General features: G+C 33.1%; 1 protein-coding gene across 3 annotated transcripts in view; it reads right to left on the bottom strand.

Moving 5' to 3' along the window:
- Positions 1-16,077, bottom strand: part of LOC118186300 (paired amphipathic helix protein Sin3a-like) — an 88,255-nt gene that overhangs the window by 12,562 nt on the left and 59,616 nt on the right. For all 3 annotated transcript variants that reach the window (XM_085824408.1, XM_085824407.1, XM_085824409.1), the window contains 8 exons: positions 15,599-15,696; positions 15,038-15,154; positions 10,367-10,524; positions 9,317-9,397; positions 8,988-9,171; positions 8,697-8,832; positions 6,937-7,056; positions 217-419 (listed from right to left, as the gene is read on the bottom strand). In XM_085824408.1, coding sequence (XP_085680534.1) covers positions 217-419; positions 6,937-7,056; positions 8,697-8,832; positions 8,988-9,171; positions 9,317-9,397; positions 10,367-10,524; positions 15,038-15,154; positions 15,599-15,696 — 1,097 coding nt within the window. The remainder of the gene's footprint in view (positions 1-216; positions 420-6,936; positions 7,057-8,696; positions 8,833-8,987; positions 9,172-9,316; positions 9,398-10,366; positions 10,525-15,037; positions 15,155-15,598; positions 15,697-16,077) is intronic.

Below are 16,077 nucleotides of genomic sequence, written 5' to 3'. Positions count from 1 at the left end.
GAGTTATTATAATTTGATTTAAAGCTTTTCATATTAATATCTTTATGGCATAATAATCCAAAATCAATAGACACATTAACATATACATATTTCATATGTTTCCATACAAATAATTCATAAATTATGACATAATAATCCAAAATCAATGGACACACTAACATATACATATTTCACGTTTCCATACAAGTAATTCATAAATTAGGGGAAAATACTCACAGGAAGGGAGTTATCCATTGTACTGCTTTGGGCACAACTCGTAAATGTTCTGTCTGAGGTTTTTTCATCCTGAGGTGGCGAAATTCTTCCACTATTTGAAGTTTCCCGATTAAATCCATTATTTGTACAACCAAGGTTTAAAGATAATAAATCCCTATACACACTCAATTTTGGGCTCTCATTACCATCTTCAGTTTCCATATCTAAATCAATTTTAAAAATTATTAAAGGACAATTAATAATTAAACATTTTTCAGCTATATAAAATTTTAAATCACTAAGAAATGAAAATTGTCTTAAATTAACCCCCAAAAAATGTAAGTGGAAACCTACTTAAAACAGTATTCTAATTTATCACACATTACACTCTATAACAACAACAACAAAAAAAAAAAAAAAAAAAAAAAAAAAAAAAAAAAATTGACACAACAAGAAGGAGTTGTCTGATGGAGAGAAAAATTGGTGGACATGAAGATCATGTACAGAATAGAAAATGATTAAAATTTCAGAATAATTAAATGATTTATTCTAGTCTTACATAATTACAAAGTAATGAGCTTTATAAGGTGTTGGCTCACACTCTAGCTAGGATGCAAGCTGCCTCTTGGCGTGGCATGGATTGATAAAGCTCCTGGATGCTCTCCTGCGGTATTTCTTGCCACATTTGCTCAAATTGTCGGCAAGGTCATCAACATTGATGCAGCAGATGTAGTCAGTCATCTTCCCATTATATCTCAGACATGATCGATGAGAGAGAGATATCTCTCCTATTTAGCTTATCTGGCTGGTCAAGAAAGTGTTTGATAAGCTGTAAGACAGTTCATAGCAATATGTGCCATTATGTTGTATGGCATTATCTTGCTGAAAACATAAGGCCAGGGTACTGCAAAAGGAACGGTAGCAAAACAGGTCTCAGAATGCTGTCGACGTACCACTGCGCTGCAAGTGTGCCTCTAATGACTACCAAAGGGATCTGGCTATCAAGGGAAATGGCACCGCAGACCATAACTGCTGGTTTACGGCCTATGTGGCATGCAATAGCGAAAGCAGGATTGGCAAGCTGGTCTGGGTACACGTCTTCAATGATCGTCACGACGCAGCTGGAAGCGGGATTCATTGCTAAAGACTATATATCCCCAGTCAGCATCAAATATGATCGAGCCAAGCACAACTATAATCTGGCTCAACAGTGCACAGGCGTGAGTTGCAGGTTGCGTAACGGTCGGTATGAGCATAGATTTTGCTCTACCAGCCATCTGTGAATGGTCATTGTAGACATTCGTAGGCGGGTTGCACGTCTGATGGTTAACAGTGATGAATCGGGTGCTGCGACAGCTGATCTGACAATAACTCTGTCCTCCCGACCTGTTGTGTGTGGGCCTAGGTCGACCATTACCATCATGACTCTGAAATTTGCCATTGTCCACCCATTCTTGCCAGCATCTTCTAATCACCGCATTGCTTCCAATCCTAAGATGAGCGATTCTCCGATCTGCTCCACCTGCCTCTTCCGAGCCAATGACACGACCTCTTTCACGCTCTGACAGTTACTTGTTACGAGCTCAAATCCTACGGCGAAACATTTTTTCAGTCGTTGAAAGGTATCCTAAATTGCAATGCAACAGAAATTTTTAACAACAGTTCAAGAACAGCTCCTAATATACTCTGCTGGAAGCGCAGGAGACATTACTTCATTGGACACGAAATTTAATTCATTTGCATATTTGGCCAAAACATTTATGCATACGAAATTTTAAAGCTGATTTGATGCTTTTTGCTTGATGATTTCTTCTTGGTGTGTCAAATTTTTTGTTATAGGGTGCAGTTTTTAACACTAAAAAGACTTATTACTTTACTCTTATTACATTCAGAATAAAATATGAAGCTGCTACCAATTCAAGCATTGTAAAATCTCATGTGTAATTATCATACACTTATTTAAAGCTTAATTTAGGAAAGACAAGGTCTGGCACAAAACTGTTAAGAAAGCTCTTCATCCTGCAATTCTTTTGAATATAGAATGGAAAACAAATTATGATGCAAATTATACAACACATTTCATGAAGCAACCTAATAATTTACTATTTTATCATTTAAAAATATTTTAAAAAAAAAAAAAAATTTCATCTTCTATGTTTTAGTGGTTTTACTTTTGTATGCACTGTATTAACCCGGCGTTACTCGCACTAATCGTACGTATGCAAGTGCTCGCGCCGGGCCTGCGAGGCCCGTTTATGGATTTATATTTTATGGAGATCATTAAAAACCCCATTAAGCATTTACTAACAACATAATTTAAGACAATATTTAGAGCTCTTATTTTATTCAATATACATATAGAATATTTAAAAAAACTTACCAAGTTTTATGTACAATTGGTACATGTTAAAACAGAATGATCTCCACAGAAATTTCTTTCACATTTTGTACAACTTACCTTAGATTTTCGGTCCTTTGAACTTGGGCAAATATAGCACCTACTTCTCTCAATTACCTTTTGTTTTTAGCAGTAGGTTCTTTGCTCTTCCAAGATAATTTTTCTTGCAAATGTCGAGGAAGACATGGTACAGTGATTTGTATTCCAGAAAGTCATGTCTTTCTGGAATACAAACAATTTCATAACTAGTATAACAGCTGTCGACTGTTACATTTCTTCCAGAATTTAACTTTTCTGTTAACCTTTTGACGACTTCAGATGAAGAAATATTTACATGATACGGGCCTTGGGGCTGATTACCTGCATAAACTTCTAAATTACATATAAAGAAAGTTCTTGCATCAATAAGAGCGAAAATCTTTATTCCATACCTAACTGGCTTTTTTGGCATGTACTGTTGAAATGAGCAGCGTCCTCTAAATGGTTCAAGTATTTCCTCAATTTTAACATATGATTCAGCTGACAATTATGCACAAATGAACCAAATACATACCTTATTAGGACAAGTTTGGCCATTTCTTTTCTCATTTGCTTGTTTCTAACATTGTCAAATTTTATGCATCTCATAAGAAACAAAAAAACGATTATGAGACATAGTCCTATGAAATATTTGTATTCCCATTCCATCAGTGTGCCATAAATCTCTCACATGCACATGGGATGATTTTTGTATACCACATAAATATAGTAATCCAATAAAGGCTTTAATTTCCGGACAGTCTTGTTTTTTTAGCATCACGTTCTCTCCGAAAGCTGTCATTGATGGTGTCAATATATATATTTGTAAAGGTGACGATAATATTCAAGATATTTTCATCCAGTAATAAACTCCAAGACTTAAGAGGAAGGTACGTTTTTTGCTACTCCAACATTTCCAGGCAATTTTGAAATAATATTTCGTGATAAAGTTCGAACATTTTGACGAAATTTTGTTTTCTTCCAAATTGTCTTTCCATCTCTTCCAATAAAACAATCAACTGAATTAGAACCAAAAGATCTCTTCATCAGACTCGATTTCTTCTTCAGACGACATATTATGCTCACTAAACCTTTCATCGCAATCAGACAATAAATCATCACCTTCGATAGATTCGTCATCATTCGATACTTCATTTAGCAAAGTTGGTAATCGTTCCATTTCTTCATCATATGTTAATCTGCGAACCATGTTGTGCTACGAACTCAGTGCACTTCAAACTCGAAATTAGAAACACGTTTACTCGCACCGGGCCTAAACGACACGAAAAATGGCTTTTTGTCCGAACAGAATAAAACAAAATTCCGGAAACGCGTCCTTTGTGTCACCTTACACTCAGCTAGAGTAGGCATAGTCCATTACAGTATTAACGGGTTTTACGTAGCATTAACAAACTGATCGGGCCTCGGAAGCCCGCTGCGAGTGACCCCGGGTTAAAGATTAATTTAAACATTTTAAATCAGATCTTGTGTCCCCAGAAAGAAAATGGGATTAAGAGAAGAAACTAATGAATTCTTTCTGATATTACAACAAATCTTAATTAAATTACAGGTATGAGATAAAAATAATTCAGTTTCATTAATTATGTATATAATCATGCTTGAATAATAAAAAAATCCCTCATATTCAAGTCACATTATCAGCTTCAAATGCAATAACAGAGGTTACATAACAGCAGAGATAGATCGCACATTTAAGCATTAGCTTACAAATCAAAGTTTTGCTAAATATCAATCACTAATGAACATGCAAGACAACAGTTCCAATGTTTGATTTATGAAGAAAGACAATATATGAAATTTTAAATTACCTTTTTTGATCCTACTTACACATTTTTAAAATTCAGAACTGGAAAAAATTATTAAAATTTTATGTATTTTAAGCATTGCATAGCTGCCCAACTGGGATAGTCGTTAGTGATGCCAGTTGCTGTACCGAAGGTCTTGTGTTTAAATTACAGAGAAGGCATGGATGTTTCTAAATATATAGTGTCTGTTAAGCATGGAGGCACTTTAAATATGTGGCAAGCCAAATGCCTTCTCGAGAGGTGGGTGGCAAGGGAAAGAGAGGTGTTAGACCTTCAGACCTGTTCCCCCAGGATGCCCTTTCTTAAAATTGGAGGCAGAACCGAGGTAAAGTCAGGCTGTCACCTATATGGAGCTAAAGGCCTTTGCCAACAACAGGCGAATTTGACTCCAAGCCACAATGAATGTCATGGGCTAGCACTGTCTTGTGTCAGACAAGTGAGATTGGTAGCAACAAACATTGTATATTACTTCAAATTTAAGGTACACTTTTTAAACAAATTTTTATGATGTAAAATTATGATGCACTTATATTCAAAGCAAATAATTTAACATCTCATATCGGAAGAAAATTAGCCGGCTTATATTTAAAACCTAGTCTAAATAAAAATGTTTCTCATTTTTCAATATCTATAATAAAGACATTCTTCTTATTATTTTTCCAATTTTAAATATCACACTGAACTTGAATTTGAAGGTAGTTTCTTCTTATTTTAATACTTCCAAGGTGCAGCTATACTACTGTAGTTTAAGATAATATAGTATTAGGGAGTTTGGACCACATGTTACATTCGTAATCAGGCTCTGCCTGTTGCTTCTCAGTGAGAATGAGGTAAGCCACTTAAAAACACAATATGTACTTCTTAAATGACATCTTCAGTATGATTCTGGCAAAGCTAAAGGAATCTATTATTTTATTAAACATGAATAATAAAATTTGCAATCAGTACACCTGGCTTTTAAAGCGTAATTTTTATTGTTGAACAAATAGCAAATTTTAAATAAATTTTAAAAAAAAGATTGCTTGTTTGATGATTCATCGGATATATTTTCAGGTGTTAAACAGGAATTTGAAAGATGCAATTTCAAGTTCTCCACTTCCCATTTTTTTAATACTTTTAATTTTTACATGACACAATTTAGCTCTGTGCTTAATAAAAGAGCATAAAAGCACAATTATGTTTAACCCAAAGCTCTCAGCTCCACATATAGAAGATTCAGTATTTCCATTTAAACTAACAAATGGTCAACCATTACATTCTAACACCCGACATCAATTTAAAGCTTCTAAATCATAGCGTTCTCATTGATTACATTTCCAAACAAAGCATTTATTAATTTTATGGCAATATAGTTTTGGGGATTTTTTATCAAGTCTGGTAACAAATACAAATAATATAGTGATAAAAAATTAACTATTCTCAGAACTGTTACAATATTACAGGATTCGATTATATTGTATGATATACATGTATAATACATATGTATGTAGATACATAAGTGATCCCTCACCCACTCATATACCATGCACACAAGAGATAAAAGTATGCAAATTAAAATACTAACTTTAATAATTTTCGATAGTCTTTTAACTCTCAATTTGGATATTTCCCCTTTGCATACTAAAAACAATATCTGTTTTTAATAAACCACTCCATACTGCATTATTTAAAAATTAATCTTACACCACTATGATTCCAATATAATGTTAATGATGCAAATTCTTCTGCAAACTGAAACTGAAAGAGCAAATACTGAAGCATTTAACAGCCAAAAGAAAAATTTCATTATTTTGCCAATAATGGTGAGGGAAGACATTTGGCTTGTGAATCATTACTCACAAGCTTAGTTCACATCCTTGTGAACTAAGCTTTTATCTTGGAATAGGTTGCCTTACTTCCATGCTGCCAACATGTTTCTTTTTCTTCAAATAAATTTTAGAACTGTAAATGGTACCAATATAATTCTCTAATAATATGCACTTACTGCACTACTTTATCTGCATGGCTTGAAAATGTTTGTCAACAAGAAAGAAAAGTAATATCCAATTCGCCATGACTTTATGCATCCACATCATTCCGACATTCCAAATTATTACATACACGTGTGTCATTCAAGATAAATAACCTTTATAAACACTAATAAATAAGTTAAAAAAAAAACTTTATTTCAAGTTTGTGTTAAAACAAAAACTACAGTATGTTTAGAGAAATAAGCTTTGAACTATTTCTAATGGAATTAACTCCTACATATATAAAAATATGATATTTCAATTTTTTCAAAAGATGATCCACCAAGTTTCACTCAAACTGGGATTTCGTTGAAATTTTGAAATATAGCAGTATGTGGGGGGGGGGAACAAGTTAAAGTAAATAAAAATAATGCATGTTGTTAGTAGACTTATTTTTGTAAATAAAATATGCGTATAGCAAAAGAAAATACATAAAAATATGCAGATCAAAAGCCAGATTTTTGTAAAAGAAAAATATTAAGAAAATTACATTCACTTTCATCTTTGTCCATTTCATCATCAGACAGATCTATTCGAGGAACTGAGAAGAAATCAGGTATGAACTGACGCATGATATTCTTGATTTTCTGCTTGTCTTCCTTGTGAATCCCTGTAAACAAATGAATATAGTCTGTTGATGCTCTGGTTTCCATTTTAGAAGAAAGATAACTCTTGTAAAAAAACTTTTAATAACCTTTTCTCTACTAATTTATATTTTATATAACTAACTTCTTGGTGCTGTACAATGTCTTCTACTTTTAAATGTAAAGATTAAATGAAATGTAATTTTTTTTAAACTTAAGGGTAGTTTTTAGGGATAGAGTTTTTTTAGGGCACATATTACATCCCAGCAGGACAGAAATTTGCTAAGATATATACAACCCATTGTTGATAAAAAGGTTTACAGGACAACTTTTGAAGTACATTATGCAACTGAAGCAATAAAGAAGAGATTGTGACAATATAATAATGAATGAAATAATTAAAGCAATTTTAATGGTTACATTATAACGTATTTCTCCCACTTCCTTAACATGCCTTCATCGAGTAGTGGTCAGCACACCTGGCGCATATTCGAGAGGTCCGTGGTTCACGTCCGACGAGGGCATTGCTCATTTTTCACCTCTCCTGCTTTCAAAAATGTTTAATGTCTTTACAGTGGCACCCCAAATAAAAGTGGTGGATGATCTTTCTCCACACCAGGATTTGATGACTAGGTCCCCTAATCCAAAGTAGCCCTTTAAAAGGGTGAGTATATAAGGTATTTCTCCAGCCTTCTTAGCATGTCTTCATGGTGTAGTGTGGTCAGCACACTCGATACGCATTCGAGGGGTCCATGGTTCAACTTCTGGCAAAGGCATCGCTCATATTTCATGTCTCCTGCTTCAGAATAACCTAATGTCTCTAGAGTACATAATTTTCATAAGCATACGACTGATACAGTTATAATATCAATTATTCAGATTATGACAAAGCATGTAAGGACTATCTATTCTTTAAGGGAAACTGCTTTGTATTACACTACATCAAGGGAAATGAACAGATTTCCCATGCAACCAGCAGTTAACCAGAATTTGAACATAGATCAGACTGACAATGTTCAGCCATTGCTGGGTCAAATCTGAATGAAATTAATGTCCCCATAGGCATAGCCAGGGAAAAAAGGGGATTTTATTAAAATTTTTAGCTTACCCATGCAGGATCAATACCAGAATGGAATCAAAACCCCTTTCTGAACTGATGAGTTGATCCTATTTTCACAGTTCTCAATACTGTGTATTACACAGCACAGTATTAACAGACTGCATATGCGTTGATCTTTTGAGCCTGATGTAATGATCTTGTGCACAGTACCACTGCCAATACTGTGTCAACTTACTCATGGCTTTAATTAGCCACTTTGGGACAAACTTAAAAAGAAGGAATTAAGCTGAATAATCAAATATAACAAAAAGAATTTGAAAAACTGATTTTATTTTATAACTAGTTTAGGGATATATCACTGTAAATGCACATATGACAATTAAGTTACACTCAAGTACCATTTTCCCTGCATTTAATATATTATACACACAAAATTAATATTTCATACATTCCCTTTATTGATTCTACACATGCATCTCCAATTTCCCCCTTTTTTTATAACAGTTTTTTTACCAAAACACTTTTAATACCGGAGGCGTGCGAGTTTCACAAATACTGAAAGAAGCATTGCTACAGGCCACAGAACAAGAAAAGCTATGCACATACCAGTTTGCCTTTTAACATGATGGATAATAAGGTTAGCAGCATCTTTGAAGATATCTTTATTTTTATATGACAGAATTAAATGGGGTCCAGTAGGAACATCTGTTACACCATCCTCATTATCAGCCTGTTCATGCCTCTGTAAATATGAACAGATTTTTATAGATATAATGCAGGCTTAAGCACAAATTATCCACTTAAAGTGTAAGAATGTAAAGAATTTGCAGATTTGTTGAAATGAATCAATTATGCAACGAAAAATGGGCAATATTATGTTATTAAATTAAAAATTACCTCATCATATATTGTTTCAATTTCACTCAAGATACTTTTTGACCTAAGAAATTTAACATCATTTTGCTTGAAATTTATACCTTGATGATCAAGAGATTTTAGGTAATATTTCTCATTTTGTTCTCGCCATATTTTATTAAAACTCTTTTGGGCTTTACGCCATTCCTCTTCTTTTGCTTTTAACCTGCAAGGACAGTAAACATGCAATATAATCACACACATAACCACGTTATTCATATTTGTTAATTTCTAAATATATATAACGTAGATTTGTATATATATTAAAAAATTACATTGTTAAAGCAGGGAAAATATATCTATGCACTTACCGCCTTAAAACTAACGGTATTGCAGATACAGGGTTTTTCTTTAGCCCTTCAATGATGTCATTAGCTTTGTCACCATAAATCCTAAAATAAAATTTTGTTTCACATCACACTTTGAAACAAATAAAAATAAAACAGTAAAGCATGCCATTTTTGTTTTTCAAAATGTTATTTATGTCAAATCATATAAGGAAAAATACTGCATGAAGTTGTAGGGTTATTGTTATTAACAAGTTATTTATTATTTCAGACTTTACTATTACTTCTCTTTTTCACTTTCCTCATCAGAAATGTAAATGACCCAGAAAGTACTTAATTCAAGGATTCTGGATTGTAAGACAGAAATGTGTTTCTGCCTTTCGAGGCCACGTTACTGGATTTCGCTGGCTCTGATAAGATAGCAATTCTTCAACTTTGTATTATAGCTGCCATCATTTAATTATTACACCAGTGAGAAATTCTAAGCCAACTTACTTTAAAATTATTTGTGTAGATTTTGACTACTAACTTATGGCTTAATTTAACATTCTCAAGTCTCTGGTAACTTCACACACAGCGATAATTCGTTTCAGGTATGTTAGGCAACTGGTGCTAATTTTGCTATCAAAGCAAGTCGAACATTAAAAAGTATAAAACAAATACAACTGGAAAAAAAGTATTCATGCACGGGGACCGGGACAAACAGAACTGTCCCTTAAACAGTGGTGTCTCTTACAGGATGTACTATTGTAGTTCCTAAAAACCAAAAGAAAAAAGAAATTCAACGAATCTGCTTGTCAAAGAGATGATTTTCCAACAGCATTATCTCACATCTCATAGTTATAATACATCATCATATAATGCAAGTAAACATGAAGAAATATTTGAGATTCATCTTGTATTAGTAAAAAAACTATATATTATATTACTATTCTTCAATACCACTACAATGGGAATTGTGCTTCATCTACATTTTAAAAATAAGTTTTAATAAGTAACAATTTAAAGGGAAGAGAACCCTTAAGAACCTAAAAATTCATTAAAAGAAAATGAAGTTTCAACAAAGCATCTTACCTTTTTATTGCTCGCTGCTGGATCACAGTAGAACCTCCTCCTAATGTGTCATCTAAACGATACCGAACTTTTTCTTCAGGAGTCATTCTGTTTATTTTGACCATTTCTGCTTCTAATATTCTTATAGTAGATAAATTGGTTTCAAGCACAACATCCAACTAAAATTTAAAAAAAAAAAAAAATAAATAAAATCTGATCTGTACACCACATGGCTTCCTAGTATGGAATATTAAATTTAATATTAGATCTAAATTTAGTACTCGTTTTCGCAACAACACTGAAAATCCTCTCACACTCTGCATTACTATGGGGAACTGTCAAGATGGCCAACATAATTCTAGAGAGTTCACTATATTTTAAAATTCCATCAGCACCTTTCAATTTTCCAATTAAACTCCACTGGATGTCAATCCCAGCTGATTTATAACTTCATCCAAGTTTTCTAATTGTAAGCTGCAAAATTGCGACTGCAGTATATCAGTTGCAACATCAATATCGTCATCTTTCATGACTAAACGAAGTAACACAGGAAATCTGTTCAAAAAGTACCTTATATCAGAAAAAGATGCATTTGCTAGAGCAGAAACATCAGCAACTTTAGCATGCAAAATCACTTCATCGTTGACTGGAAATTTATGTAGTATGTAATCACGTACTCGACAGAACTTACTTCTAACATGAAGATAAAACTTATTTTTGTCTTCTTCTGAAAGTTCTTCCACTACTTTTGTAGTTGCAGCTCCTGTTACCAAATCTTCATCTTTCTTCTGATTTTCTGTTTCACCATAAATCACATCATATATAGAATTACAAGACAAAACACAGACTGGTTTTACAAACTTTGATAAAATGTGTTTAAACAGATCATAAATCATTGATTGCAAAACATGAATTAACGGAATTCTGCTTTGTAGAATTGCGTTAAGAACATCGAATGATGGCAAAATGAATTGTAAAAAAAAAGCAAAAAGCTTTGTTAAGGTCCGAAGAAAAAAACATAAATATTCGTTCTTCACAAGATAAACTTACAATAATCGGAAAATGTTTCGTGTGTTGAGCAATTTTTTTATTTTGAGAGAAATTTGTATCAGCTTTACGCTTATATTTTGTAGTATTATTTTGAGAACTGCCAGTTGAATTGCTGAATGATGCAGAAATTACTTTATTTTTCTCAAACCTATTTTTAACAATGGAAGTAGTAACTACATCTCCATTTACTTTAGGTGCTTTATAACTTTCAATAGAGCCTTTTATCTTAACTCTCGGAGCATTTACTTCTTCTTTAAAAATTTCAAGAAGTGGGTTCCATTGATCGAGGATTCTAGATAAGCATTTCTTTAAAGACAGCCAGCGTGTACACACATGTTTCAAAATTTTTCTTATTTCAGTATTATGCAGCTGTTGGAACTGTTTCAATTTTTCCTTTCTTTTAGAACTTCTTTCAAGCTAATAATAAATATCAACAATGTGTTCATCCACATTTAATGATAAAGAAGCTGCCCCTTTTTCAGCTGCTGAATTTAAGAGGTGACAGGTGCACCTCATAATCTGCAAATCTGAATTTGCCTTTCTTAAGATGCCAGCAACACCAGTCTTCAAGCCTACCATTACTGGTGCATTATCGGCACCAAGTGCTAAGGAATTATCCAGAGGGACTGCATTTTCTTTTAAAGTTTCAATAATTAGCTGTGCTATATTAAAGCCTGTCGAATGTCCTTCTAAAGTGGAGAGAGAAAGTAAACTGCACTCAATTTCTGAAGACTCTGGATTAAAAAAAGAAACAACAATTGGATACAGTTTTGAATTGGTATTATTGCTTCCTTTCGTAGAGAGGCAGAACGGAGCTGTTTTAATGCAATCAATAACTGAAGATTTATTTTTCAAACCCATTTCTTTAACAATTGCACCTGTTTTGGTCCTTGCATTTGAGTATTTCTTAGCGATTTCAATATCGGGAAATATTTTTCTAAATAAAGCTGCAGCGTGATCCGATGCATTCAGTGGCAGGTTGTGCTCCAGTAAAAAGGCAGAGAACAGACATTCAGCATTAATCACTTTTTGGTCTTTTGTTTCCGAAGAAAAATTTAATTTTTCGTTTTTTCAAAACAACTCATGTTGTCCTTATGTTTTTGTGTACACACATGTTTGAGAACATCTGCCCTTCCACCATGCGAAATCGAAAAATCGCAACGACAGATGGTACACATCGCAAATTTATTACATTTCCTTGAAGAAATAATGGAAGGAAAGTCAACTGTGTACGGTTTTTGAAACGTGCACGAGTATTTCACCTTTCTCACATAACAAAAGACAATAATTTCTGAAACTATTTCCCAAAGGCACGTGTACTCACATAACTCAGGACAAGATGAACGAAATAGCGAAAGAACATCCAAATAACGGCCAACGGCCTTGAGCTTGCTTTGTGCTCATTGGCTAATATATGCCAGATGACACGCAGTGGAGCTCGATACCCATTGGAGAACGACGTTTCCGGATACGTATGCTGTCACTCACAAAGCAGAAATTCTCATCTGATTCGCAAGGTTTTATTTTAGATATAATCTAGAGAAAATTCAATTGCTTTCAGAAGTCCAAAATAACTTTTTTTTTTTTTTTTTTTTTTTTGTTTTGTTCATATAACGAAGTATGAAGCCAAGTTCCATAAAAATCGTGAGAAATATTAAGAATAAGAAAAAGTCGGGAGAAATATATTGTAAATCGGGTTGGTGGGAGAGCGGTCGAAAATCGGGAGAGTTGGCAACTCTGTGGATATTTTGGTTGAAATATGCTGCCTGAAACATTTTGCGATTACAATACTTCCTTTTTACTTCATACAAGGAAGTAAAAAAAAAGGCAGAAATATTTACTTGTGCATATCTACGACACACACTAACCACAAATTCTACAAATCACATCGATTTTAAAGAAAAAGGATCAGACTTTACTGAAATCCAGATCGGCACACATCATATAAACCTTCATTTCTCTTCTTAAATAAAAACAATACTAATTGTTGTTATCTGATAAAATCAAATTTTTAACAAATGTTTCCCGCCACAGCAAATATCGTCTGTAAAAACAAATCATTGCGATACTTCGTCAAACGATTTTTGGCATTTGAATGAAAGAGACTTGCTTTAGATTACTGTGTTGTGAATTCCAGTTCTGTTGCAATCAGCTAGAGAATGCTACCAAATCATGTGTATAGAGTTAGGTACTAATGTTGCTTAATACAACATTGTGAAGGTTTGGTATTGAAAATTCAAAAACAAGGACTATGACATTCAAGAAACAGAAAACTCTGGCCAGCCTACTTATGTTGATGAGGTCCACCTGCCAGAATTTATGGAAGATTATTATGCAACTACTTGAGAGCTTGTTAAGGAGTTAGACATTAAAGCCTTGTCCATTCATCGCGCTATGCGTCTCATAAACTTGATGTACAAATTCAATCTCTGCATGCAGCATGAGCTGACTCAAGCAGATAAGGACAGGTGTTGTTCGGACCTGCACTAATTTACTAGAATATCAACTCAAGGGCAAAAGTCTGGAGTGGGTTGTAATTTGTGATGAAAACTGGATTTATTTCAGCACCATAAGGCCAAAAAAAGGGTTGGTCTGCTCCCAGTGAGCCCAATCGACCTTGCCGCAAAGAGCAATTTGACTAACAAACAGATCATGCTTTGTATCTGGTGGGATTTCTGTGATATTATACGCAAGGAGTATTTGGAAAAAATTAAAACTCTTGAAAGTAAGGTGTACAGTGAGATGCCAGTCCGTGTCTACACCACTATCAAGGAAAAACATAGAAATGATTTCCAGTGCTTAGTAAACAGGCAATGTTCCATCAAGATAGTGCAAGACCGCATGTGTTCCTATTCAATGGATGTAGCTCTGTATGGACTTCAAATGGGATCTTTTTGTTAGACCCAACATACAGTCCCTATATTGTGCCTTCAGATTTCTATCTTTTTTTCACACTTGCAGCTACATCTTGCTGGTGCTATCTTCCATTCTGCAGAGGTCATCCAAAATGAGGTTGATCTGGTTCCAGACTCATGGCCATGATGATTTTAGGCCGAAGGCTTTGAAAATCTCCCAAAACGCTGATAGAAAAAAATCTTAAGATTTAGGTAGTGATTACTATCTGCACTAAAAAGTACAGCTTTCACTCTTTTTCCTTTAAAATTTTTATTAAGAATGGTTTTGGGTGGAAAACTTTTGTTATGACAAAAAAAAAAAAAAAAAAAAAAAAAAAAAAATCGTTTCTTTCGTTCGCTACAAACTTTCATTTTTGATACTTTCCAATCTTGCAAGGCCTCTTGTTATAAAATATAAAATGACAAAAGTATCAAAATATCATCAAAGACATTACCATTTAAATAAAATTATAATTTGCAGAATATTTATGTACCAATATTTACTAATTTTTTCCAAAAAATTAACCTTCTCATTATCTTATTCTTTTTCTCAATAAGTGTCCTGCCTCATTTAGATCAGCTAACAGTAAGGTTTTTGTTAAAACAAACTTATATTAAAACTAAAAACCTTTACAAAACTTCACTATTTAAATGACAAACCATGTTTTGTCAAATTTACACAAAACATGGAAATTTTGTATAAATTTGACCAAAAATTGTCACAAATGATAAAAAAATGGCATTTTACCTCAAATCTTTCATCTTCACACCGGTATATATATTCTTCAAACTGTGTTTTCCTCGAACTTACAAATGTAGAGTCTTCTGACCATGATGGAAAGGAGACCCAAGTGTCATTTAAAACCTAGGGTAGAAAAAAAGAATAAAGTATTATAAATTAATATAAAATTACAAGAACCGAAACAATGAACCAATCACATCATTTAATTTACAACTTGTTTTTATTATAGAACATGTTTAATGGAACAATATGCTCCATATTTCAAATGATGAATGAATTCATTTTTTAATGATCTGTTCCAGTAACAAGCTATCCTAATGGTTAAACAGGATTTAAATATTTTTAATAACTTGATGTGAACTCTAATAACATTAAAATTATTAATCACATATCTAATATGAAAGTCTTAGTTAAGTATTTATAATTTAAAATTTCTAAAAAATACTTATATGAGCTAAAAAAATTACATCAACTGTAGCAGTGTATGCACACATATCTAAATAAGAAATTTAAAAAACAACTACTATCATTAGAATAAAGTATTTCCTAATTATAAAAATGTAATACCTCTCGACATAACTGTGTTCGACCACTACACTTAGGCTGTACATAATTCCTAGGAACAGCTCGATAGCTTGCACCATACTTCACACATGAAGAATAATCTATGAAAATTTAATACAGTTTCACAAACTAATAATCATATACAGATAATTTCAGTGATAAGATAATTACATCAATTAAAATACTCATGTTCAAATTTATCTTTACCTCGCTAAAAATAATGATATTCCATGAAATATCCAATCAGTGCAATTCATTTTTGCAGGAAATATGCGAAAGACAAGCCTAAATTAGTATTATCCAATCAAAAGTGATCAAACAGTTTCTGGTATGCAAATCATGGTTTTATATAATCAAACAAAGAATGAAGCACTTTGCGCAAAATGAGTGAATTTCTATAATACAGCATTTGATTTTAGTGTGCAAGGACTCAAAACAGTTTGTTATAACTTCAAAATATCAATTGGAAGAATCTGTGAAGT

Source organism: Stegodyphus dumicola, chromosome 9, assembly GCF_044657685.1.
Source record: "Stegodyphus dumicola isolate Sdum_Otavi_A_Nest chromosome 9, ASM4465768v1".
NCBI lineage: Eukaryota > Metazoa > Arthropoda > Arachnida > Araneae > Eresidae > Stegodyphus > Stegodyphus dumicola.
Note: the sequence above shows the minus strand (reverse complement) of the source record. Positions and strands in the feature narration are given on the sequence as shown.